The 26,653-nt window shown below is 57.1% G+C and overlaps 1 protein-coding gene across 4 annotated transcripts in view; it reads right to left on the bottom strand.

Moving 5' to 3' along the window:
* The window catches only part of srrm2 (serine/arginine repetitive matrix 2), a 35,645-nt gene extending 9,257 nt beyond the window's left edge, over positions 1-26,388 (bottom strand). The window contains exons 1-11 of one of the 4 annotated variants that reach the window (XM_068027238.1): positions 26,234-26,388; positions 11,604-11,875; positions 8,568-8,669; positions 8,197-8,358; positions 7,968-8,045; positions 7,165-7,227; positions 6,772-6,807; positions 5,994-6,044; positions 5,799-5,900; positions 5,193-5,406; positions 64-2,900 (exon numbers count right to left, since the gene is read on the bottom strand). In XM_068027238.1, coding sequence (XP_067883339.1) covers positions 64-2,900; positions 5,193-5,406; positions 5,799-5,900; positions 5,994-6,044; positions 6,772-6,807; positions 7,165-7,227; positions 7,968-8,045; positions 8,197-8,358; positions 8,568-8,669; positions 11,604-11,842 — 3,884 coding nt within the window. In that variant the 5' untranslated portion in view covers positions 11,843-11,875; positions 26,234-26,388. Of the gene's footprint in view, positions 1-63; positions 2,901-5,192; positions 5,407-5,798; positions 5,901-5,993; positions 6,045-6,771; positions 6,808-7,164; positions 7,228-7,967; positions 8,046-8,196; positions 8,359-8,567; positions 8,670-11,603; positions 11,876-26,223 lie in introns of all 4 variants that reach the window. The other 3 variants (XM_068027237.1, XM_068027236.1, XM_068027239.1) reach the window with 3 other exon arrangements.
* Positions 26,389-26,653: the final 265 nt, after the last annotated feature.

Consider the following 26,653-nt stretch of genomic DNA (forward strand, 5'->3'; position numbering starts at 1 on the left):
GAAAGCAGGGGTCAAAGGTTAACGCCCTCCCGAACCCGAGACGGCCAACAGGTTTATCCTCACCGGTTCCGGCGTCCGTTGCGTTCCCTGGCAGGCGAGGGCGACTTGCTGCTCCCCGAGCTGGACGAGCTGCAGCTGGAGGGCGAGGGGGAGCCTCGGCGGCGCTTGCGGCAGGGGGAGCGAGGTGGGGAGGGGCCCCGCCGGCCCTTGGGCCTCGGCGGGGAAGGCTGGCGGCCGGAATCCTTGCCGGGCGCGGCCCCCGCCCCGGCAGGGGGGCGCGATGGCGGGGGGGACTTGGACGCTGGGGAGCGCTGGCGGAGAGGAGGGGCGGAAAGGGGGGCAGGAGGAGGAGGAGGGGGTGGAGCGGGGGAGCGCGATGCGGCCCACGGCCCCTCTGGGCTAGCGGAGCGCGACCTGCTGGAGGAGGGGAGGGAGCGGGGACCGGCTGGCTGACTGGCGACTCGACCGGGCAGGGGGCTCCTCTCAGACGGAGACCCTTCGTGCTCCTTCCCCACCGTCGGTGACGCGTCCTTGCAGGGCGGGGAGCTGGCCCGGCTCGCCTGCACCAAGGGCGGCCCCTCTGGCGGCGACACAGCCCGGTCGGGCGAGGCGCTGGCCCTCCCCGGGGGCGACTGCCTTCTCGCCGGGGGCTGCGCCTTGGCTTCCGGGGACGGGGCCGCCCTGCGGGGCGAAGCCTCCTCCCCTCCGGCCTCCCCTGCCCTCCGGCCTACGGGCGACGGGCTTCTGCTACACGAGCTCCCTTTCTCTGGCCAGGCCTGGCTGCCTCGGGGCGATGGCTGCTCCTGCCTCCTGGCCGGCCGGTCCTCGACCCGCGACGATCTCCCTTTCTCCGCCGGCAATGGGCTTGACCTCGGTGGGCTTCTGCTCCGCCAGGGAGACGAATCCCCCGCTCTGGGCGATGACGCCCCTGAAGTTGGCGGCGACCGGTTGGGATCCAGCGATGACCCCCGGCACCTTGGCGATACGCTCCTCCTCGGCGATGCTTTAGTCTGCCTTGGCGATGACCCCTCGCGCCTTGGTGTCACACTCCTCCTTGGTGATGCTTTAGCCTGCCTTGGCGATGACCTCCCCCTCCTTGGAGATGACCTCACACGCCTGGGCGACTCGCTCCTCCTTGGCGATGCTTTAGTCTGCCTTGGCGACCCCTCGCGCCTTGGTGTCACACTCCTCCTTGGTGACGTTTTAGCCTGCCTTGGCGATGACCTCCCCCTCCTTGGAGATGACCTCACACGCCTGGGTGACTCGCTCCTTCGTAGTGATGCTTTAGTTTGCCTTGGCGATGAGCCCTCGCGCCGGGGCGACTTGCTCCTCCTTGGCGATAGTTCAGTTTGCCTTGGCGATGACCCCTCGCGCCGGGGCGACTCGCTCCTCCTCGGTGACGCTTTAGTCTGCCTTGGCGATGACCTTTCTTGCCTGGGTGACTTGCTCCTCCTTGGCGATAGTTTTGTCTGCCGTGGCGATGACCTCCCCCTCCTTGGCGATGACCCCTCGCGCCTGGGCGACTCGCTCCTCCCTGGTGACGCTTTCATCTGCCTTGGCGATGACCTCTTGCGCCTCGGTGACTCGCTCCTCCTTGGTGATGCTTTCATCTGCCTTGGCGATGACCCCTCATGCCTGGGCGACTCGCTCCTCCTTGGTGACGCTTTCATTTGCCTTGGCGATGACCTCTCCCTCCTGGGCGATGACCTCTTGCGCCTCGGTGACTCGCTCCTCCTTGGTGATGATTTAGTCTGCCTTGGCAATGACCTCTCCCTCCTGGGCGATGACCTCTTGCGCCTCGGTGACTCGCTCCTCCTTGGTGATGCTTTAGTCTGCCTTGGCGATGACCTCTCCCTTCTGGGCGATGACCTCTTGCGCCTCGGTGACTCGCTCCTCCTTGGCGACGCTTTCGTCTGCCTTGGCGATGACCTCTCCCTCCTGGGCGATGACCTCTTGCGCCTCGGTGACTCGCTCCTACTTGGTGACGCTTTACTCCGCCTGGGCGATGACCTCCCCCTCCTTGGCGATGACCTCTTGCGTCTCGGTGACTCGCTCCTCCTTGGTGATGCTTTAGTCTGCCTTGGCGATGACCTCCCCCTCCTTGGCGATGACCTCACACGCCTGGGTGACTCGCTCCTTCTCAGTGATGCTTTAGTCTGCCTTGGTGATGACCTCTCGCGCCTGGGCGATGACCCTTCGCGCCTTGGCGTCACGCTCCTCCTTGGCGATGCTCTCGCCTGCCTTGGCGATGACCTCCCCCTCCTTGGCGATGACCTCTCACGCCTGGGTGACTCGCTCCTCCTCGGTGACGCTTTAGTCTGCCTTGAAGATGACCTCTCGCGCCTTGACGACACGCTCCTCCTTGGAGACGCTTTCGCCTGCCTCGGTGGTGACCTCCCCCTCCTGGGCGATGACCCTTGGCGCCGTGGCGTCACGCTCCTCCTGGGCGATGCTTTGTTCTGTCCGGGGGGTGACCGCCCCCGCCGTGGCGAGGGCCTCTCCCTCCTCGGCGACTTGCTCCTCCGGGCCGCGGCTTTGCTCTGTGGCGGCGACGACCTCTCCCGCCTCTTGGGTGGCGAAGGCCTGCCTCGGGACGGAGAGCTCCTGTCATGCCACCGGTCCCGCCCCGGCGGGCTCCAGGCCGGCCTGGCGGGCGAGCGCCGGGCGCCCCGGGCCGGAGGGGGGCTGCGGGTGCGGCCGCGGGTGGGCGACTCCCGGCCCCGGTCGGGGGAGTACCTCCTGCCCCCACTCCCCCGGTCCGCCGAGGCCCAGCTCCGGTCCGGCGAGCAAGACCCCCGCCTGTCAGTCCAGCGGGACGAATAGCGCTCAGTTCGCCTGGCTGGGGAGAGTGGTGCTGACGGCTGCCGTGACCTCTGAACCGGCGAAGTTTCTACCGACTTCTGGAAGACACAAAGGAAGACTTTCAACACAAACTGTTCCGTCAGCTGCCCATTCCGCCGCAATCCCCTACCTTTCCTAACAAGCACGACTCGCGGTAAAATTCTGGTCCACACACGTTCAAATCCCTGCAGAGATTCACTCAACCCCCCCCACCCCCCACCATCTCTAACTTCCTCCAGTTCTACAGCGCCCGGGATCCGCGCGCTCCTCCGCCTTTGGCTTCCCCCCGTATCCGCCAATTATCCTCGTACATGAATCACTGAGAGTTAGCAATGTAGGTACGGCAAGTAATTAGGAAGACCCTTGGGATGATAGTCTTTATTGGGAGGGGAGGGGATGGAGTATAAAAGTCAGGAAGTCTTGCTACATCCATACAAGGCATTGGTGAGACCGCACCTAGAGTACTGCGTACAGTCTTGGCCTCCTTATTTAAGGAGGGGCATACTTGCATCGGAGGCAGTTCAGAGAAGGTGGATGTAGTGTACACAATGGCAGTACATGGAATAAAGGGGACATAGAAACATAGAAAATAGGAGTAGGCCATTCAGCCCTTCGAGCCTGCTCCACCATTCATTATGATCATGACTGATCATCCAACTCAGTAACCTGTTCCCGCTTTCCCCCCCCATACCCTTTGATCCCTTTAGACCCAAGAGCTATATCTAACTCCTTCTTGAAAACATACAATGTTTTGACCTCAACTGCTGGTAGCGAATTCCACAGGCTCACCACTCTCTGGGTGAAGAAATTTCTCCTCATCTCCGTCCTGAAAGGTTTACCCCGTATCCTTAGACTATAACCCCTGGTTCTGGACTCCCCCACCATCGGGAACATCCTTCCTGCATCTACCCTGTCAAGTCCTGTTAGAATTTTATAGGTTTCTATGAGATCCCCCCACACTCTGCTGAACTCCAGCGAATATAAGCCTAACCGACTCAATCTCTCCTCATACGTCAGTCCCGCCATCCCAGGAATCAGTCTGGTAAACCTTCGCTGCACTCCCTCTACAGCAAGAACTTCCTTCCTCAGATAAGGAGACCAAAACCGCACACAATATTTCAGGTGTGGCCTCACCAAGGCCCTGTATAACTGCAGCAAGACATCCCTGCTCCTGTACTCGAATCCTCTCGCTATGAAGGCCAACATACCATTTGCCTTCTTTACCGTCTGTTGCACCTGCATGCTTACCTTCAGCGACTGGTGTACGAGAACACCCAGGTCTCGCTGCATATCCCCCTCTCTCAGTTTATAGCCGTTCAGATAATAATCTTCCTTCCTGTTTTTGTTACCAAAGTGGATAACCTCACATTTATCCACATTATACTGCATCTGCCATGCATTAGCCCACTCACCCAACTTGCCCAAATCACCCCGAAGCCTCTCTGCATCCTCCTCACAACTCACCCTCCCGCCCAGTTTTGTGTCACCTGCAAATCTGGAGATATTACATTTAGTTCCCTCTTCTAAATCATCAATGTATATTGTGAATAGCTGGGGTCCTAGCACCGATCTCTGCGGTACCCCACAGTGGCAGCATAGACGGTTGAGTGACTAGGAAACAGAGATTAGCGGTGAACGGTTGTTTTTTTTCGGGCAGGTTGAGAAAGCAGTTAATAAAACATACAGTATCCTGGGCTTTATGAATAGGGGCAGAGAGAAGAAGAATCCAGCCCCTACGACCCTGAGATCTCTACGCTCCTCCAATTCCGGCAGCACCTTGAGAGTATTATTACGTATCGATAGGCTAAATGTGCTCGGAGTTGTTGCTCTTAACCGGGTCTGCTCGACATGTGACTCCATCGTCAATCCCGACCGTACGGACTCTTAACTGTCCCTCGGAAGTTGCCTGGCAACCACAGAGTCAAACAAAAGATACCTGACCAACCCCCCCCCTCCCCTCCCCCCACCTTTCAAACATAATGGGAGCAGGATGAGGCCATTCGGCCCCTCGGGCCTGCTCGCCCCTCCCCCCCCCCCCCCCCCCACCCGATTCAATACAATCACGGCTAATCTTTCACCTCAACCCCCACCTTCCCGCACTCTTGCCCCTATCCCTTCATTCCCTCGGTGTTCCCAAAAAATCTATCCACCTCCGTCTCGAATATACTCAATGGTGGAGCATCCACAGCCTCTCTGGGGTCAAGAGTTCCAAAGATTCGCCGCCCTCCGAGTGAAGAAATTTCTCCTCATCTCAGTGCGAAACGGCCGAGCCCTTATCCTGAGACTGTGACCCCCCCCCCCCCCCCCACACCACGGATCGCTGGGCTCCTCGCCCACGCCCCGTAACCCACCTCCCGCTTGCTCCTGCCCGCGTTGCTGCGGCCCGGGCTCCCGCTGACGCTCCTGGCCCGCCCGCCGGGCTTCCCCGGGGAGGCCGAGCGGCCTCGGGCCGGCGAGGGCCTACGGGCCGCTTCCCGACCTTCGGCCTCTGACCTGGCGACGGGTCGGGGTGAGAGGCTGCCTCCGGCCGGGGCCGCTTTGGACGCTGCCCGCGGGCTCCGGGACCTGCAGGGGGAAACAGAATGAGACCGGTCACAAAAACGATGGGGCGCCCGTAACCGCAGCCAAGGCGCAAGCCACTGTTCAAACTCCAGAAGGCTCGTTACGGAAGGATAATGCTGGAGCCTATCTTTACACAGTTTCACATTTATTGTGCAGAATAAAAGGAGTACAGACACGTAGCTCCTCACTCAAAACCCTGCACCAGTTGCAGCGAGTGTCTCCTTGTAAGCGCTCACCGAAGACCCCAATTAACACCCTTCACCCGCATATAACCAAACCAGCGATACCCAATTAAGAGATTAACAACCTCCCTCCCACTCGTTCCATTGACCTCCCCCCTCCATTCAGTGCTAGACCAGGGGGAAGGAACCTGGGCTTTTCCTCGGACAGCTTACCTGCTCCACGACGGAGAGGAGCGCCTGGAGGAAGAGGAATTCCGTGAGGAGGATGAACTGCGTGCTCTCCGATGCTTGCGTGGCGGAGACTGACTCGGGCTCCTTGAAGACAAAGATCCGGAAATAAATCTACGTGCTTCGCGGGAATGCGTGCGTGCAGAACAACAAATAAAAAAAAGGGTAGCAGCGGCTCACCTCTTCCTCTTCTTGTCCTTTGAACTGCGTTTACTCTTGGGACTGCTGGATCTGTCGAGAAGCAGCAGGGAGGGTTAAGACAGCTCGGGTTTCCTCCACTCGACGTGCACGTCTACAGCTTCCCTCCCCCCCACCCACCACTCCGCTGCACCGGCCTCAGCTTAGCCGCTGCTGAGAAACTTCATCCAAACCTTCGCTGCCTCCGATTTCCAGCCCTCGACCGTCGCCCAACCCTCCCCAAACCTCTCTCTCTCTCTCCTCCTTTAAGACGCTCCTGCAAACCGACTTCTTTGACCGAACTTTTGGTCGCCTGTCCCTGGTACCTCCTTGCGTGGCTCGGGGTCACATTTCGCTTGACTAGGCTCCTGTGAAGTGCCCTTGGACCGTTTTGCAACGTGCAAGGCACTAGATCAAAGCAGGCTGTGGTTAGATGCAACACATACCTGGCGGTGGTGCACGTGGTTAACAAGGTTCCTCCCTTGTTTGTCAAGAGTAGCCGGTACCTTAACAAGAAATAGCCTAACCCTGACAGCTCCATAGGATTTTCTCTGGTGTGCCGAGACCGATACCCATGCCTCAACCGATAACATCCAGGACAAAACAAACAAGCCTCCTTCGACGGCACCTTCCGAACTCGCAGTGGAAGAACTGTTTACACTGGTCTATATCAATGGGTTAAGCACTCGCAGTGGAGGTACTGTTTACACTGGTCTGTGTCAATGGATCAAGCACTCGCAGTGGAGGTACTGTTTACACTGGTCCGTAAACTTGCACTTACCTATGCTTTTTCTTATTTTTCGACTCGGATTGAGATCTGCAAACCAAGGAAAGGAAGTTTCAAACACGTGTGGATGGACAGCCCAGTATTTATAACTGCCCCTATACCGCAACTCACGGATATCCCTCCAAACACTTCACGCGCAATGAGTCACGCTCGGATCAGCTGCTTTTGAGGTCGTGGCCTTCAGCCCCGTTTGATTTGGGATGGCACCCCCCCCCCCCCCCCCCCGCTGGTTGCCGGGACCGAGAGGGACGGCAACAGCCCCCGCGTGCGATGTGTCGGCTTTTGCGCCATCCAGTTAAACAGGGTTGGAGCCCGTGGGTTAGGGGTGGGGAGCGAAGGGGGCAGGGTGGCGAGGAGGGAGGACGTGGAGGAAAGGCTCCGTCGTACCTGCTTTTCTTCTTCGAACTCTTTTTCTTCTTCTCCTTTGAGCGGGCGGGAGGGCTGTCAGACCTGAAGCGCAGAAAAAAAAACGTCATAAATCCGTCGCGGCCCTGGAGGGGGAGCCCACCGAGCCACCGAGCATTGCGCGGCCCGCTGCTCCCCCCACCCCAAACCGGACAGCGCGAGCAGAGGGGCTGCAGGCGGCGGAACCTGGGGTGGCTCCCCCTTCTACCCCATTTCCCGCCCTCCACCCCCACCCCAAAAAAAAAAAGAGGGCACTGCCGAGGGCTGGAATGAAGGAGGGCTTTATTTCCCCCACTGTGGCGGGGCAAAGCGGACGAGAGGCCGCGGGGGGGGGGGGGGGGGGGGAGGACTCAGAAGATGGAACCGGCGCCCGAGGGTGCCTCAGTGCTGGCCCTCAGGGGGAGGCAGCGTTAACAGGGGGGACGCACTCCTTCACTGCGCAGTGCGCACCGAGCTGTGTTACCGGGGAGCAAACGGGGCCACACGCGGTCCGCTCCGTGTGGAACACGGTACAGTGGGTGCAAGCGGTAATGTGCGGCTCACGCTCAAGGGAAACGTCGGCTGCTCTGCTTCCGGCACCAGTCTGCGGAGGGGGCGAAGGGCAAGACCCAAACACACGTGGCACTCTAACACATCGAGAACGGGGGGGGGGGGGGGGAGAGATCGAGAACGAAGACATTGGGTGTCGGGGGAGAACTCCGACACTGCCGAACCTTCCCCGGCGTCACTCCTTTCCAAACCCTTTTGCTTCCTCGTGGCTGCGCAGGCTTTAAATCCAGACTCACCGCCCTCGACTCCGAGCCGCCTTCTTTTTCCTCTTCTTGGGCGAGGGCGACCGCGACTGGACGCGTTCCCGGGCGACACTGCGGAGAGACGAAGGGGAGAGAGAGAGAGTCGGGGGTGGGGAGAAACGGCGCCAGGCAACAGCTCAACGGGTACGGCAAGGCGTTTTAACGAGGGGCCCTCGGTAATGCGGCGAACGCACCCTCCCCTCAACCTACCGGCGCCACCTACCCGTACTGCTTCAGCTGCTCCGGTTTGCCGGCCGCCTCTTGGGCGCGACGCTTCGGGTCGAAGGAGCTGCCATCCACGTAGCTGTCGCTGATGCCGAACGCAGCCCGCAGCTGCTCGTTCTTCCTCTCATTGGCCTCTGCCAGCTGATGCGTCTCGCTGATGCTGAGGGAGGGAGGGAGGGAGGGAGGGGAGCATTAGCACGCAAGACAACATGATTCCCACTTAAATGCTGGGCTCCATTGGCCCGTTAAGGGACATTCTCCCAGCAGGATTGGGCGGGAGAGAGGGCACAGCAGAGATACAAGGATACCAGACAGGGGGGGTGGGGGGGAAGGCAGAAACTGGGAGGGGGCCGCGGCCGATGTACTCACGCTGTCCTAGGCTTCAGATCCTCTTTGCCTTGACTTCCATCTTTCTCCACCAGCATCTGTCTAAAGGTGGCCACTTTCTGCTGAATCTCTTCCTCCGAATAGCTGAAAGCAGAAGAGAACAACTTCTCCATCAGCACATGCTGACGGCCATCCACCAACCAAACACACCCCAGAAAACACAAGCAGAGGGCCACAATACCAAAAATCTCACTCCCATCGGACACAATCCCAAAGGACCTGAACCCTTTCCCATTCATTCCCATTGTCCACAATCCCAATGGACCTGAACCCCTTCCCGTTCACTCCCACTGTACACAATCCCAATGGACCCAAACCCCTTCCCGTTCACTCCCATCGGACACAATCCCAATGGACCTGAACCTCTTCCCGTTCACTCCCATTGTCCACAATCCCAATGGACCCAAACCCCTTCCCGTTCACTCCCATCGGACACAATCCCAATGGACCCGAACCCCTTCCCGTTCACTCCCACTGTACACAATCCCAATGGACCCAAACCCCTTCCCGTTCACTCCCACTGTACACAATCCCAGTGGACCCGAACCCCTTCCCGTTCACTCCCACTGTACACAATCCCAATGGACCCAAACCCCTTCCCGTTCACTCCCACTGTACACAATCCCAGTGGACCCGAACCCCTTCCCGTTCACTCCCACTGTACACAATCTCAATGGACCCAAACCCCTTCCCGTTCACTCCCACTGTACACAATCCCAATGGACCCAAACCCCTTCCCGTTCACTCCCACTGTACACAATCCCAGTGGACCCGAACCCCTTCCCGTTCACTCCCACTGTACACAATCCCAATGGACCCGAACCTCTTCACGTTCACTCCCACTGTACACAATCCCAATGGACCCAAAACCCCTTCCCGTTCACTCCCACTGTACACAATCCCAATGGACCCAAAACCCCTTCCCGTTCACTCCCACTGTACACAATCCCAATGGACCCAAACCCCTTCCCGTTCACTCCCACTGTACACAATCCCAATGGACCCAAACACCTTCCCGTTCACTCCCATCGGACACAATCCCAATGGACCCAAACCCCTTCCCATTCACTCCCACTGTACACAATCCCAATGGACCCCAAACCCCTTCCCGTTCACTCCCACTGTACACAATCCCAATGGACCCAAACCCCTTCCCGTTCACTCCCACTGTACACAATCCCAATGGACCCGAACCCTTTCCCGTTCACTCCCATCGGACACAATCCCACTGGACCTGAACCTCTTCCCGTTCACTCCCACTGTACACAATCCCAATGGACCCGAACCCTTTCCCAATCATTCCCACTGTACACAATCCCAATGGACCCAAACCCCTTCCCGTTCACTCCCATCGGACACAATCCCAATGGACCCCAAACCCCTTCCCGTTCACTCCCATCGGACACAATCCCAATGGACCCCAAACCCCTTCCCGTTCACTCCCACTGTACACAATCCCAATGGACCCAAAACCCCTTCCCGTTCACTCCCACCGTACACAATCCCAATGGACCCGAACCCTTTCCCAATCATTCCCACTGTACACAATCCCAATGGACCCAAACCCCTTCCCGTTCACTCCCATCGGACACAATCCCAATGGACCCCAAACCCCTTCCCGTTCACTCCCATCGGACACAATCCCAATGGACCCCAAACCCCTTCCCGTTCACTCCCATCGGACACAATCCCAATGGACCCCAAACCCCTTCCCGTTCACTCCCATCGGACACAATCCCAATGGACCCCAAACCCCTTCCCGTTCACTCCCACTGTACACAATCCCAATGGACCCAAACCCCTTCCCGTTCACTCCCACTATACACAATCCCAATGGACCCAAAACCCCTTCCCGTTCACTCCCACTGTACACAATCCCAATGGACCCAAACCCCTTCCCGTTCACTCCCACCGTACACAATCCCAATGGACCCAAACCCCTTCCCGTTCACTCTCACTGTACACAATCCCACTGGACCTGAACCCCTTCCCGTTCACTCCCACTGTACACAATCCCAATGGACCCGAACCCCTTCCCGTTCACTCCCATCGGACACAATCCCAATGGACCCAAACCCCTTCCCGTTCACTCCCACCGTACACAATCCCAATGGACCCAAACCCCTTCCCGTTCACTCCCATCGGACACAATCCCAATGGACCCAAACCCCTTCCCGTTCACTCCCACTGTACACAATCCCAATGGACCCGAACCCTTTCCCGTTCACTCCCACTGTACACAATCCCAATGGACCCAAACCCCTTCCCATTCACTCCCACTGTACACAATCCCAATGGACCCGAACCCCTTCCCATTCACTCTCACTGTACACAATCCCAATGGACCCAAACCCCTTCCCATTCACTCCCACTGTGCATAATCCCACTGGACCCAAACCCCTTCCCGTTCACTCCCATCGGACACAATCCCAATGGACCCGAACCCCTTCCCGTTCACTCCCATCGGACACAATCCCAATGGACCCAAACCCCTTCCCGTTCACTCCCACTGTGCACAATCCCAATGGACCCAAACCCCTTCCCATTCACTCCCACTGTGCATAATCCCAATGGACCCGAACCCCTTCCCGTTCACTCCCATTGCACACAATCCTAATGGACCCAAACCCCTTCCTGTTCACTCCCACTGTACACAATCCCAATGGACCCAAACCCCTTCCCTCCCATTGCACACAATCCCAATGGACCCAAACCCCTTCCCGTTCACTCCCATTGCACACAATCCTAATGGACCCAAACCCCTTCCTGTTCACTCCCACTGTACACAATCCCAATGGACCCAAACCCCTTCCCATTCACTCCCACTGTACACAATCCCAATGGACCCCAAACCCCTTCCCATTCACTCTCACTGTACACAATCCCAATGGACCCAAACCCCTTCCCATTCACTCCCATTGCACACTCACAGCCCCAGTCTCGACGAGACCAGTTCATTCAGCCGAGGCGGACTTCAGGGCACCTGTCGGAAGGGCGGGTGGGGGTTTGTCCACTTACCCCTGCTCCTCCATCATGTCTTCCAGCTCGATGCACTTCAGCTCCACCTTGCGCTTGCGCTCGTGGTCCAGGATGTCCTGGTTCGGCTTCTTCACCAGGCTCGACTCGAGCTTCTTCAGCTCCTCCTCGGACTTGTAGTCCACCCGGTCCTTCTTGTGGCGGACAGAGGACAGGTTGCGCTGGACGTAGCCGTTGGTGCCGCTCCCCCGGGGGGTGGGCAGGCCGATGCCGTTGTACATAGCGGCGGTGGCCACTTGCTGCTGCTCTCCCTACTGCGGAGGGGGACGGGAGACAAAACAGAAGCGGGTGAACTGTCAGTGACAGACAAACAGAGAGAGAGAGAGAGAGAAAGAGGGAGAGAGACGAAGGGGCTACTGCGGATTCTGGGGGGATCCTTGCTTAGCAAAAATCTATCACTGCCTTAAAAATATTCAAAGACTCTGCTTCCACCGCCTTTAAGGAAGAGAATTCCAAAGACTTACGACATAGGAAGATAGGAACAGGAGTAGGCCATTCAGCCCCTCGAGCCTGTCCCGCCATTCAATGAGATCATGGCTGATCTGTGGCCTAACTCACAACATTCTATTAGCTTTCCTAATTACTTGCTGTACCTGCAAACTAACCTTTTGCGATTCATGCACGAGGACACCCAGGTCCCTCTGCGTCTCAGAGCTCCGCAATCTCTCACCATTTTGATAATATGCTGCTTTTTTATTCTTCCTGCCAAAGTGGACAATTTCCCTCTTTCCCACGTTATACTCCATTTGCCAGATCTTTGCCCACTCAATTAACCTGGTTCCACTGCAAACAGTTTCTCCTTACTTACTCCATCCAAACCCTGCCTGGTTTTGAACGCCTCGATTAAATCTCCCCTTAACCTTCTCTGCTCGAAGGTGAACGACCTGTTTCTCCCAGTCTCTCCGCATTAACTGAAGTCCCTCAGCCCCGGGACCGTTCCGGTAAATCTCCTCCACGGCCTCTTGAAAGTCGGGACATCCTTCCTGAAGTCTGGCGACCGCAATTGGACGCAATACTCCAGCTGAGGCCCATCCCAGGGTTTTTATGAAGAGTTTTGCGGAACCTCCTTGCTTTTGTACTCCACAGCTCTTTTAATATCATGGAAAATTTACGACACAGGAGGCCCTGTGGCCCATCGCGTCTGTGCCGGCCGACGAAGAGCTACCCAGCTTAATCCCGCCTTCCTGCATTCTGTCCGTCTGTCGCCCTGAAAGTCATCTCTGGCAACGCCAGCATTTGTTACCCGTCCCTAACTGCCCTTGAGAACGAAGCAGCTTGCTCGGCCACATTAGAGGGCAGTTAAGAGTCGACCACATTGCCGTGGGTCTGGAGTCACTTGTTGGCCAGACCAGGCGAGGTTGGCAGATTTCCTTCCTTGAAAGACATCAGTGAACCGTATGGATTTTTACGACAATCGGCGATATAATATAATGTAAACTGAGACTAGCTTTCAATTCCAGATCGAAGGTAAACAGGCCATTCCTATCTAAGCCCCCCCCCAATGATATACCCTCCATCCCCTGCTCCAAGGAAAACAACCCCAGCCTATCCAATCTTTCCTGGCAGCATCTGCACACATCACCTCTGCACTCTCTCCAGCGCGATCCCATTGTAATGTGGCGAACAGAACTGTACGCAGTACAATTTTGTAAGATTCGGATTTAGAACCATTGAGAGGTTACAGCACGCGGAAGGAGGCCATTCGGCCCATCGTGTCCGTGCCGGCTGAAAAACTAGCCACCCAATCCGATCCCATCTTCCAGCACCTGGTTCGTAGCCTTGCAGGTTACAGCAGTTCTGGCACGTTTAAATGAGTTGAGGGTTTTTATCTCCACCACCGTTCCTGGCAGTGAATTCCAGACACCCACCACCCTCTGGGTGAAAAGGTTTTTCCTCAGGTCCCCTCTAATCCTTCTACCAATCACCTTAAATCTGTGCCCCCTGGTAACTGACCTCTCCACTAGGGGAAACAGGTCCTTCCTGTCTACCTTATCTAGGCCTCTCATAATTTTATACACCTCGATGAAGTCACCCCTCCTCAGCGCTAAGGAAAACAACCCGAGCCGATCCAATCATTCCTCATAGCTGCAACTTTCGAGCCCAGGCAACATTCTTGTAAATCTCCTCTGTACTCTCTCCAGAGCAATGATATCCTTCCTGTAACGTGGTGACCCAGAACTGTACGCAATACTCCAGCTGTGGTCTAACCAGTGTTTTATACAGTTGCAGCATCACATCCCTGCTTTTGTATTCTATACCTCTACCAATCAGACTTTACTTGCCAACCAATCAGCACTCTCTTCTCATACCGTAACAAAGGTTGTTTGCCCTTACATTGGTATTCTTGCGGACTGCCTTGATGAGTGCAAGACGAAAAGCTTCGACAACCTGCCTCTATTTCCAGCAACACTGAAGTTCTGGCCTACCATATGCTTTAGAAAGTCTCCCTTTTCATAGCTACGGTTTAAAATTGACGGTTTTAAGCCAAAAGAGTCACGACTCTAAAACAGTAATGATTTCACGTCAGAACCATTATGATTTAAAACATAATCGAACAAATTACGATTTTAAAACTGTGACGATTAAACAGTCATGTTTTAATTGAAAAGGATTATGGTTTCACGGTTAAATAATTAAGGTTTTAGGTTAAAACAGTTCAGATCTCAAGTTTAAAGCCATAATCACCTCAATTAAAACAGTTACGGTTAAATAGAGACGGGTTAAGTCGTGGTTTAAAATTTAAAACCATAAATATCTTAAAACAGTCATGGTCAACTAAGAATTTATTAGAATGAAAACAGTTAGTTAAGGTTTTAAATAAAAAGAGTTTACGGTTTAAAATTGATCGACATGATTTCAACAGTTCTAAGTTAAATTTGAGATAATTTTTTATGATTAAATAGTTATGATTTAAATAGTTATAGTTGAAAATAATTTGTGGTTTAAATTTGAAGGAGTGGGCATCGGGGTAGTGAGGGGTTTGGAGGCAGCGGGGGGACCCGAGGAATCTGAGGGAGTTGAGGCATCTGAGGGGAGCGAGGGATGACAGAGTGAGGGATCTTTGGGCGGGGGGGGGGGGGGAAGAAGTGAGAAATTAGGCACCTGGGGGGGAGCGAGGATTGAGGGAGATAGGTATCTGAGGAGAGTGAGGGATCTGAGGGGAGAGCGAGGGATCTGTGGGAGCGAGCGATCTGAGGGAGCGAGGGATCTGAGGGGAGCGAGGGATCTGAGGGGAGCGAGGGATCTGAGGGGAGCGAGGGATCTGAGGGGAGCGAGGGATCTGAGGGGAGCGAGGGATCTGAGGGGAGCGAGGGAGGGATGAGGGATCTGAGGGGAGCGAGGGATCTGAGGGGAGCGAGGGAGGGATGAGGGATCTGAGGGGAGTGATGAGGGGAAAGTGATGAGGGGAGCAAGTGATCCGAGTGAGTGATGAGGGAGTGAGGGATGAGGGGAGCAAGTGATCCGAGTGAGGGATGAGGGAGTGAGTGATGAGGGAGTGAGTGATGAGGGAGTGATGAGGGAGTGAGGGTGCGAGTGATGAGGGATCGGAGGGGAGTGAGGGATCGGAGGGGAGTGAGGGATCGGAGGGGAGTGAGGGATCGGAGGGGAGTGAGGGATCGGAGGGAGTGAGGGATCGGAGGGGAGTGAGGGATCGAGGGGAGTGAGGGATCGGAGGGGAGTGAGGGATCGGAGGGGAGTGAGGGATCGGAGGGGAGTGAGGGATCGGAGGGGAGTGAGGGATGTGAGGGAGAGAGGGATCTGAGGGTGAGAGGGATCTGAGGGTGAGAGGATCTGAGGGTGAGAGGGATCTGAGGGTGAGAGGGATCTGAGGGTGAGAGGGATCTGAGGGTGAGAGGGATCAGAGGGTGAGAGGGATCAGAGGGTGAGAGGATCAGAGGGTGAGAGGGATCAGAGGGTGAGAGGATCAGAGGGTGAGAGGGATCAGAGGGTGTGAGGGATCTGAGGGTGAGAGGGATCTGAGGGTGAGAGGGATCTGAGGGTGAGAGGGATCTGAGGGTGAGAGGATCTGAGGGTGAGAGGGATCTGAGGTGAGAGGATCTGAGGGTGAGAGGGATCTGAGGGTGAGAGGGATCTGAGGGTGAGATGGATCTGAGGTGAGAGGGATCTGAGGGTGAGAGGATCTGAGGGTGAGAGGGATCTGAGGGTGAGAGGGATCGGAGGGTGAGAGGGATCGGAGGGTGAGAGGGATCGGAGGGGAGTGAGGGATCGGAGGGGAGTGAGGGATCGGAGGGAGTGATACGGTGGGAGTGAGGTCGGAGGGGAGTGAGGGATCGGAGGGGAGTGAGGGATCGGAGGGGAGTGAGGGATCGAGGGAGTGAGGATCGGAGGGGAGTGAGGGATCGGAGGGGAGTGAGGGATCGGAGGGGAGTGAGGGATCGGAGGGGAGTGAGGGATCGGAGGGGAGTGAGGGATCGGAGGGGAGTGAGGGATCGGAGGGGAGTGAGGGATCGGAGGGGAGTGAGGGATCGGAGGGGAGTGAGGGATCGGAGGGTGAGAGGGATCGGAGGGTGAGAGGGATCGGAGGGGAGTGAGTGATGTGAGGGAGAGAGGGATGAGGGTGAGAGGGATCTGAGGGTGAGAGGGATCTGAGGGTGAGAGGATCTGAGGGTGAGAGGGATCTGAGGGGAGTTGAGGGATCTGAGGGGAGTGAGGGATCTGAGGGAGTGAGGGATCTGAGGGGAGTGAGGGATCTGAGGGGAGTGAGGGATGAGGGTGTGAGTGGTGAGGAGTGAGTGGTGAGGGAGTGAGGATGAGGAGTGAGGGAGTGAGGGATGAGGGATGAGGGAGTGAGGGATGAGGGAGTGAGGGATGAGGGTGTGAGGGATGAGGGTGTGAGGGATGAGGGTGTGAGGATGAGGGTGTGAGGGATGAGGGGTGAGGGATGAGGGTGTGAGGGATGAGGGTGTGAGGGATGAGGGAGTGAGGGAGGGATCTGAGGGGAGTGAGGGATCTGAGGGAGTGAGGGATCTGAGGGGAGTGAGGGATCTGAGGGGAGTGAGGGATGAGGGTGTGATGGATAGGGTGTGAGGATGAGGGTGTGAGGGATGAGGGTGTGAGGGATGAGGGTGAGGGATAGGGTGCGAGGGATGAGGGTGCGAGGATGAGGGTGCGAGGGATGAGGGTGCGAGGGATGAGGGTGCGAGGGATGAGGGTGCGAGGGATGAGGGTGCGAGGGATGAGGGTGCGAGGGATGAGGGTGCGAGGGATGAGGGTGCGAGGGATGGGGTGCGAGGGATGAGGGTGCGAGGGATGAGGGTGCGAGGGATGAGGGTGCGAGGGATGAGGGTGCGAGGGATGAGGGTGCGAGGGATGAGGGTGCGAGGGATGAGGGTGCGAGGGATGAGGGTGCGAGGGATGAGGGTGCGAGGATGAGGGTGCGAGGGATGAGGGTGCGAGGGATGAGGGTGCGAGGGATGAGGGTGCGAGGGATGAGGGTGCGAGGGATGAGGGTGCGAGGGATGAGGGTGCGAGGGATGAGGGTGCGAGGGATGAGGGTGCGAGGGATGAGGGTGCGAGGGATGAGGGTGCGAGGGATGAGGGTGCGAGGGATGAGGGTGCGAGGGATGAGGGTGCGAGGGATGAGGGTGCGAGGGATGAGGGTGCGAGGGATGAGGGTGCGAGGGATGAGGGTGCGAGGGATGAGGGTGCGAGGGATGAGGGTGCGAGGGATGAGGGTGCGAGGGATGAGGGTGCGAGGGATGAGGGTGCGAGGGATGAGGGTGCGAGGGATGAGGGTGCGAGGGATGAGGGTGCGAGGGATGAGGGTGCGAGGGATGAGGGTGCGAGGGATGAGGGTGCGAGGGATGAGGGTGCGAGGGATGAGGGTGCGAGGGATGAGGGTGCGAGGGATGAGGGTGCGAGGGATGAGGGTGCGAGGGATGAGGGTGCGAGGGATGAGGGTGCGAGGGATGAGGGTGCGAGGGATGAGGGTGCGAGGGATGAGGGTGCGAGGGATGAGGGTGCGAGGGATGAGGGTGCGAGGGATGAGGGTGCGAGGGATGAGGGTGCGAGGGATGAGGGTGCGAGGGATGAGGGTGCGAGGGATGAGGGTGCGAGGGAGCGAGGGTGCGAGGGATGAGGGTGCGAGGGTGCGAGGGAGTGAGGGATGAGGGGAGTGAGGGATGAGGGGAGTGAGTGATGAGGGGAGTGAGTGATGAGGGGAGTGAGTGATGAGGGGAGTGAGTGATGAGGGGAGTGAGTGATGAGGGGAGTGAGTGATGAGGGGAGTGAGTGATGAGGGGAGTGAGTGATGAGGGGAGTGAGTGATGAGGGGAGTGAGTGATGAGGGGTGTGAGTGATGAGGGAGTGAGTGATGAGGGGAGTGAGTGATGAGGGGAGTGAGTGATGAGGGGAGTGAGTGATGAGGGGAGTGAGTGATGAGGGGAGTGAGTGATGAGGGGAGTGAGTGATGAGGGGAGTGAGTGATGAGGGGAGTGAGTGATGAGGGGAGTGAGTGATGAGGGGAGTGAGTGATGAGGGGAGTGAGTGATGAGGGGAGTGAGTGATGAGGGGAGTGAGTGATGAGGGGAGTGAGTGATGAGGGGAGTGAGTGATGAGGGATCTGAGGGGAGTGAGTGATGAGGGAGTGAGTGATGAGGGATCTGAGGGCAGTGAGTGATGAGGGAGTGAGTGATGAGGGAGTGAGCGATGAGGGATCTGAGGGGAGTGAGTGATGTGGAATCTGAGGGGAGTGAGTGATGAGGGAGTGAGTGATGAGGGATCTGAGGGGAGTGAGTGATGAGGGAGTGAGTGATGAGGGAGTGAGCGATGAGGGATCTGAGGGGAGTGAGCGATGAGGAATCTGAGGGGAGTGAGTGATGAGGGAGTGAGCGATGAGGGATCTGAGGGGAGTGAGTGACGAGGGGAGTGAGTGACGAGGGGAGTGAGTGACGAGGGGAGTGAGTGACGAGGGGAGTGAGTGACGAGGGGAGTGAGTGACGAGGGGAGTGAGTGACGAGGGGAGTGAGTGACGAGGGGAGTGAGTGACGAGGGGAGTGAGTGACGAGGGGAGTGAGTGACGAGGGGAGTGAGTGACGAGGGGAGTGAGTGACGAGGGGAGTGAGTGACGAGGGGAGTGAGTGACGAGGGGAGTGAGTGACGAGGGGAGTGAGTGACGAGGGGAGTGAGTGACGAGGGGAGTGAGTGACGAGGGGAGTGAGTGACGAGGGAGTGAGTGACGAGGGAGTGAGTGACGAGGGAGTGAGTGACGAGGGAGTGAGTGACGAGGGAGAGAGTGACGAGGGAGAGAGTGACGAGGGAGAGAGTGACGAGGGAGAGAGTGACGAGGGAGAGAGTGACGAGGGAGAGAGCGACGAGGGAGAGAGCGACGAGGGAGAGAGCGACGAGGGAGAGAGCGACGAGGGAGAGAGCGACGAGGGAGAGAGCGACGAGGGAGAGAGCGACGAGGGAGAGAGCGACGAGGGAGAGAGCGACGAGGGAGTGAGCGACGAGGGAGTGAGCGACGAGGGAGTGAGTGACGAGGGAGTGAGTGACGAGGGAGTGAGTGACGAGGGAGTGAGTGACGAGGGAGTGAGTGATGAGGGAGTGAGTGATGAGGGAGTGAGTGATGAGGGAGTGAGTGATGAGGGAGTGAGTGATGAGGGAGTGAGTGATGAGGGATCTGAGGGGAGTGAGTGATGAGGGAGTGAGTGATGAGGGGAGTGAGCGATGAGGGATCTGAGGGGAGTGAGTGATGAGGGAGTGAGTGATGAGGGATCTGAGGGGAGTGAGTGATGAGGGAGTGAGTGATGAGGGATCTGAGGGGAGTGAGTGATGAGGGAGTGAGTGATGAGGGATCTGAGGGGAGTGAGTGACGAGGGTGTGAGTGACGAGGGAGTGAGTGACGAGGGATAAGGGGAGTGAGTGACGAGGAGAGCGAGTGATGAGGGAGTGAGTGATTAGGGAGTGAGTGATTAGGGAGTGAGTGATGAGGGAGTGAGTGATGAGGGATCTGAGGGAGTGAGTGATGAGGGAGTGAGTGATGAGGGAGTGAGTGATGAGGGAGTGAGTGATGAGGGAGTGAGTGATGAGGGAGTGAGTGATGAGGGATCTGAGGGGAGTGAGTGATGAGGGGAGTGAGTGATGAGGGAGTGAGTGATGAGGGAGTGAGTGATGAGGGAGTGAGTGATGAGGGAGTGAGTGATGAGGGAGTGAGTGATGAGGGATCTGAGGGGAGTGAATGATGAGGGAGTGAGTGATGAGGGAGTGAGTGATGAGGGAGTGAGTGATGAGGGAGTGAGTGATGAGGGAGTGAGTGATGAGGGATCTGAGGGGAGTGAGTGATGAGGGAGTGAGTGATGAGGGAGTAAGTGATGAGGGAGTGAGTGATGAGGGATCTGAGGGGAGTGAGTGATGAGGGAGTGAGTGATGAGGGGAGTGAGCGATGAGGGATCTGAGGGGAGTGAGGGATGAGGGAGTGAGTGATGAGGGAGTGAGTGATGAGGGATCTGAGGGGAGTGAGTGATGAGGGAGTGAGTGATGAGGGATCTGAGGGGTGAGTGATGAGGGAGTGAGTGATGAGGGATCTGAGGCGAGTGAGTGACGAGGGTGTGAGTGACGAGGGAGTGAGTGACGAGGGATGAGGGGAGTGAGTGATGAGGGAGTGTGATGAGGGATCTGAGGGGAGTGAGTGATGAGGGAGTGAGTGATGAGGGAGTGAGTGATGAGGGAGTGAGTGATGAGGGAGTGAGTGATGAGGGATCTGAGGGGAGTGAGTGATGAGGGAGTGAGTGATGAGGGATGTGAGCGATGAGGAGTGAGCGATGAGGGAGTGAGCGATGAGGGAGTGAGCGATGAGGGAGTGAGCGATGAGGGAGTGAGCGATGAGGAGTGAGCGATGAGGGATCTGAGGGGAGTGAGTGATGAGGGAGTGAGTGATGAGGGAGTGAGTGATGAGGGAGTGAGTGATGAGGGAGTGAGTGATGAGGGAGTGAGTGATGAGGGAGTGAGTGATGAGGAGTGAGTGATGAGGATCTGAGGGAGTGAGTGATGAGGGAGTGAGTGATGAGAGAGTGAGTGATGAGGGAGTGAGTGATGAGGGATCTGAGGGGAGTGAGTGATGAGGAGTGAGTGATGAGGGAGTGAGTGATGAGGAGTGAGTGATGAGGGATCTGAGGGGAGTGAGTGATGAGTGAGTGAGTGATGAGTGAGTGAGTGATGAGGGAGTGAGTGATGAGGGAGTGAGTGATGAGGGAGTGAGTGATGAGGGAGTGAGTGATGAGGGATCTGAGGGGAGTGAGTGATGAGGGAGTGAGTGATGAGGGAGTGAGTGATGAGGGAGTGAGTGATGAGGGAGTGAGTGATGAGGGAGTGAGTGATGAGGGAGTGAGTGATGAGGGAGTGAGTGATGAGGGAGTGAGTGATGAGGGAGTGAGTGATGAGGGGAGTGAGTGATGAGGGGAGTGAGTGATGAGGGGAGTGAGTGATGAGGGAGTGAGTGATGAGGGGAGTGAGTGATGAGGGAGTGAGTGATGAGGGAGTGAGTGATGAGGGAGTGAGTGATGAGGGAGTGAGTGATGAGGGAGTGAGTGATGAGGGAGTGAGTGATGAGGGAGTGAGTGATGAGGGAGTGAGTGATGAGGGAGTGAGTGATGAGGGAGTGAGTGATGAGGGAGTGAGTGATGAGGGAGTGAGTGATGAGGGAGTGAGTGATGAGGAGTGAGTGATGAGGGAGTGAGTGATGAGGGAGTGAGTGATGAGGGAGTGAGTGATGAGGGAGTGAGTGGTGAGGAGTGAGTGATGAGGGAGTGAGTGATGAGGGAGTGAGTGATGAGGGAGTGAGTGATGAGGAGAGTGATGAGGGAGTGAGTGATGAGGGAGTGAGTGATGAGGGAGTGAGTGATGAGAGGATGAGGGAGTGAGTGATGAGGGAGTGAGTGATGAGGGAGTGAGTGATGAGGGATTGTGGAGTGAGTGATGAGGGAGTGAGTGATGAGGGAGTGAGTGATGAGGGAGTGAGTGATGAGGGAGTGAGTGATGAGGGAGTGAGTGATGAGGGAGTGAGTGATGAGGGAGTGAGTGATGAGGGGAGTGAGTGATGAGGGAGTGAGTGATGAGGGGAGTGAGTGATGAGGAGTGAGTGATGAGGGAGTGAGTGATGAGGGAGTGAGTGATGAGGGAGTGAGTGATGAGGGAGTGAGTGATGAGGGGAGTGAGTGATGAGGGAGTGAGTGATGAGGGAGTGAGTGATGAGGGAGTGAGTGATGAGGGAGTGAGTGATGAGGGAGTGAGTGATGAGGGGAGTGAGTGATGAGGGAGTGAGTGATGAGGAGTGAGTGATGAGGGAGTGAGTGATGAGGGGAGTGAGTGATGAGGGAGTGAGTGATGAGGGAGTAGTGATGAGGAGTGAGTGATGAGGAGTGAGTGATGAGGAGTGAGTGATGAGGAGTGAGTGATGAGGGAGTGAGTGATGAGGGAGTGAGTGATGAGGAGTGAGTGATGAGGGAGTGTGATGAGGAGTGAGTGATGAGGGAGTGTGATGAGGGAGTGAGTGATGAGGGGATCTGAGGGAGTGAGTGATGAGGGAGTGAGTGATGAGGATCTGAGGGGAGTGAGTGATGAGGGAGTGAGTGATGAGGGAGTGAGTGATGAGGGAGTGAGTGATGAGGAGTGAGTGATGAGGGGAGTGAGTGATGAGGGAGTGAGTGATGAGGGAGCTGAGTGATTGAGGGGATGAGTGATGAGGGAGTGAGTGATGAGGGATCTGAGGGGTGAGTGAGGAGTGAGTGATGAGGGAGTGAGTGATGAGGATCTGAGGGGAGTGAGATGAGGATGGATGAGGGAGTGAGTGATGCACGGGAGTGAGTGATGAGGAGTGAGTGATGAGGATCTGAGGGGAGTGAGTGATGAGGGAGTGAGTGATGAGAGATCTGAGGGAGTGAGTGATCGAGGGAGTGAGTGATGAGGGAGTGAGTATGATCTGAGGGGAGTGAGTGATGAGGGAGTGAGTGATGAGAGATCTGAGGGGAGTGAGTGATGAGGGAGTGAGTGATGAGGGAGTGAGTGATGAGGGAGCGAGTGACGAGGGAGCGAGTGACGAGGGAGCGAGTGACGAGGGAGCGAGTGACGAGGGAGTGGGTGATGAGGGAGTGGGTGATGAGGGAGTGGGTGATGAGGGAGAGTGATGAGGGAGAGTGATGAGGGAGAGTGATGAGGGAGTGAGTGATGAGGGAGTGAGTGATGAGGGGAGTGTGTGATGAGGGGAGTGAGTGATGAGGGAGTGAGTGATGAGGGGAGTGAGTGATGAGGGGAGTGAGTGATGAGGGGAGTGAGTGATGAGGGGAGTGAGTGATGAGGGGAGTGAGTGATGAGGGAGTGAGTGATGAGGGAGTGAGTGATGAGGGAGTGAGTGATGAGGGGAGTGAGTGATGAGGGGAGTGAGTGATGAGGGATCTGAGGGGAGTGAGTGATGAGGGAGTGAGTGATGAGGGAGTGAGTGATGAGGGGAGTGAGTGATGAGGGGAGTGAGTGATGAGGGGAGTGAGTGATGAGGGGAGTGAGTGATGAGGGGAGCGAGTGATGAGGGAGTGAGTGATGAGGGAGTGAGTGATGAGGGAGTGAGTGATGAGGGAGTGAGTGATGAGGGGAGTGAGTGATGAGGGGAGAGTGATGAGGGAGTGAGTGATGAGGGAGTGAGTGATGAGGGGAGTGAGTGATGAGGGAGTGAGTGATGAGGGGAGTGAGTGATGAGGGGAGTGAGTGATGAGGGAGTGAGTGATGAGGGAGTGAGTGATGAGGGAGTGAGTGATGAGGGATCTGAGGGGAGTGAGTGATGAGGGAGTGAGTGATGAGGGATCTGAGGGGAGTGAGTGATGAGGGATCTGAGGGGAGTGAGTGATGAGGGGAGTGAGTGATGAGGGGAGTGAGTGATGAGGGAGTGAGTGATGAGGGGAGTGAGTGATGAGGGATCTGAGGGGAGTGAGTGATGAGGGAGTGAGTGATGAGGGATCTGAGGGGAGTGAGTGATGAGGGAGTGAGTGATGAGGGATCTGAGGGGAGTGAGTGGAGGGAGTGAGTGATGAGGGAGTGAGTGATGAGGGGAGTGAGTGATGAGGGGAGTGAGTGATGAGGGAGTGAGTGATGAGGGAGTGAGTGATGAGGGAGTGAGTGATGAGGGATCTGAGGGGAGTGAGTGATGAGGGAGTGAGTGATGAGGGATCTGAGGGGAGTGAGTGATGAGGGATCTGAGGGGAGTGAGTGATGAGGGATCTGAGGGGAGTGAGTGATGAGGGGAGTGAGTGATGAGGGGAGTGAGTGATGAGGGAGTGAGTGATGAGGGATCTGAGGGGAGTGAGTGATGAGGGAGTGAGTGATGAGGGATCTGAGGGGAGTGAGTGATGAGGGAGGGAGTGATGAGGGGAGTGAGTGATGAGGGATCTGAGGGGAGTGAGTAATGAGGGAGTGAGTGATGAGGGGAGTGAGTGATGAGGGGAGTGAGTGATGAGGGAGTGAGTGATGAGGGGAGTGAGTGATGAGGGAGTGTGATGAGGGAGTGAGTGATGAGGGAGTGAGTGATGAGGGAGTGAGTGATGAGGGAGTGAGTGATGAGGGAGTGAGTGATGAGGGAGTGAGTGATGAGGGAGTGAGTGATGAGGGATCTGAGGGAGTGAGTGATGAGGGGAGTGAGTGATGAGGGAGTGAGTGATGAGGGAGTGAGTAATGAGGGATCTGAGGGGAGTGAGTGATGAGGGATCTGAGGGGAGTGAGTGATGAGGGGAGTGAGTGATGAGGGGAGTGAGTGATGAGGGAGTGAGTGATGAGGGATCTGAGGGGAGTGAGTGATGAGGGAGTGAGTGATGAGGGATCTGAGGGGAGTGAGTGATGAGGGAGTGAGTGATGAGGGGAGTGAGTGATGAGGGATCTGAGGGGAGTGAGTAATGAGGGAGTGAGTGATGAGGGGAGTGAGTGATGAGGGGAGTGAGTGATGAGGGGAGTGAGTGATGAGGGGAGTGAGTGATGAGGGAGTGAGTGATGAGGGAGTGAGTGATGAGGGAGTGAGTGATGAGGGAGTGAGTGATGAGGGAGTGAGTGATGAGGGAGTGAGTGATGAGGGAGTGAGTGATGAGGGAGTGAGTGATGAGGGATCTGAGGGGAGTGAGTGATGAGGGATCTGAGGGGAGTGAGTGATGAGGGGAGTGAGTGATGAGGGAGTGAGTGATGAGGGAGTGAGTGATGAGGGGAGTGAGTGATGAGGGGAGTGAGTGATGAGGGGAGTGAGTGATGAGGGGAGTGAGTGATGAGGGGAGTGAGTGATGAGGGGAGTGAGTGATGAGGGAGTGAGGGGAGTGAGTGATGAGGGGAGTGAGTGATGAGGGGAGTGAGTGATGAGGGATCTGAGGGGAGTGAGTGATGAGGGAGTGAGTGATGAGGGATCTGAGGGGAGTGAGTGATGAGGGGAGTGAGTGATGAGGGAGTGAGGGGAGTGAGTGATGAGGGGAGTGAGTGATGAGGGGAGTGAGTGATGAGGGATCTGAGGGGAGTGAGTGATGAGGGATCTGAGGGGAGTGAGTGATGAGGGGAGTGAGTGATGAGGGGAGTGAGTGATGAGGGAGTGAGTGATGAGGGAGTGAGTAATGAGGGATCTGAGGGGAGTGAGTGATGAGGGATCTGAGGGGAGTGAGTGATGAGGGGAGTGAGTGATGAGGGGAGTGAGTGATGAGGGAGTGAGTGATGAGGGATCTGAGGGGAGTGAGTGATGAGGGAGTGAGTGATGAGGGATCTGAGGGGAGTGAGTGATGAGGGAGTGAGTGATGAGGGGAGTGAGTGATGAGGGATCTGAGGGGAGTGAGTAATGAGGGAGTGAGTGATGAGGGGAGTGAGTGATGAGGGGAGTGAGTGATGAGGGGAGTGAGTGATGAGGGAGTGAGTGATGAGGGGAGTGAGTGATGAGGGAGTGAGTGATGAGGGAGTGAGTGATGAGGGAGTGAGTGATGAGGGAGTGAGTGATGAGGGAGTGAGTGATGAGGGAGTGAGTGATGAGGGAGTGAGTGATGAGGGATCTGAGGGGAGTGATGAGGGATCTGAGGGGAGTGAGTGATGAGGGGAGTGAGTGATGAGGGAGTGAGTGATGAGGGAGTGAGTGATGAGGGAGTGAGTGATGAGGGGAGTGAGTGATGAGGGGAGTGAGTGATGAGGGGAGTGAGTGATGAGGGGAGTGAGTGATGAGGGGAGTGAGTGATGAGGGAGTGAGTGATGAGGGATCTGAGGGGAGTGAGTGATGAGGGAGTGAGTGATGAGGGATCTGAGGGGAGTGAGTGATGAGGGAGTGAGGGGAGTGAGTGATGAGGGGAGTGAGTGATGTGGGGAGTGAGTGATGAGGGGAGTGAGTGATGAGGGATCTGAGGGGAGTGAGTGATGAGGGAGTGAGTGATGAGGGATCTGAGGGGAGTCCGTCACAGCGATGTTTTTTTTTCCACCCCCCCCCCCCCCCCCAAACAAACCAACCATCCCCGGCGAGGCGAGGGTCTGAGCCGGCCCCGAGCACTACTCGAGCCCGAGGCTGGCTCTGCGGCCTAGTGAGCGGGGTAGGCCCCGCTTCCCCCTCCCTCCCCTGCCCTCCTCCCCGGCCCCGGCCCTCACTCACTCACACTCACGCACTGATCCGCTGCCTCGGTCGGGTGGCGGCCGCTTCTTTCCCACCACCACCACCCCAAGCCCCCGCTCTTCACTGCGACACCAACATGGAGTCGGAGCCCGAAGCTGCCTCCTCCCTCTCTCTCTCCCTCTCTCCTCTGACGCCGCGGAGGGAACGCGGGGCCTGCCGGGAGTTGTAGTTTCCGAGACCCCGGGCCTCCCGTTGAGATGAACGGGGAGCCGCCGGCGGGCGGACTACAACTCCCGGCGTACCCCGCGGCGGCCCGCCGACCCCCCCCTCCGCGGAGCTGGAGGTGTGCCGGAGGGGCCGACGGGAAATGTAGTCCCCCCCGCCGCCGTCGGCCCATTGAGCAGACCGAAGAGGCGGCCGGCGGAAGGACGACAGCTCCCGGCAGGCGCAGCGCGCACGGTGAGGCCGC

The sequence above is a fragment of the Heterodontus francisci genome, unplaced genomic scaffold (genome assembly GCF_036365525.1).
Source record: "Heterodontus francisci isolate sHetFra1 unplaced genomic scaffold, sHetFra1.hap1 HAP1_SCAFFOLD_823, whole genome shotgun sequence".
Lineage (NCBI taxonomy): Eukaryota > Metazoa > Chordata > Chondrichthyes > Heterodontiformes > Heterodontidae > Heterodontus > Heterodontus francisci.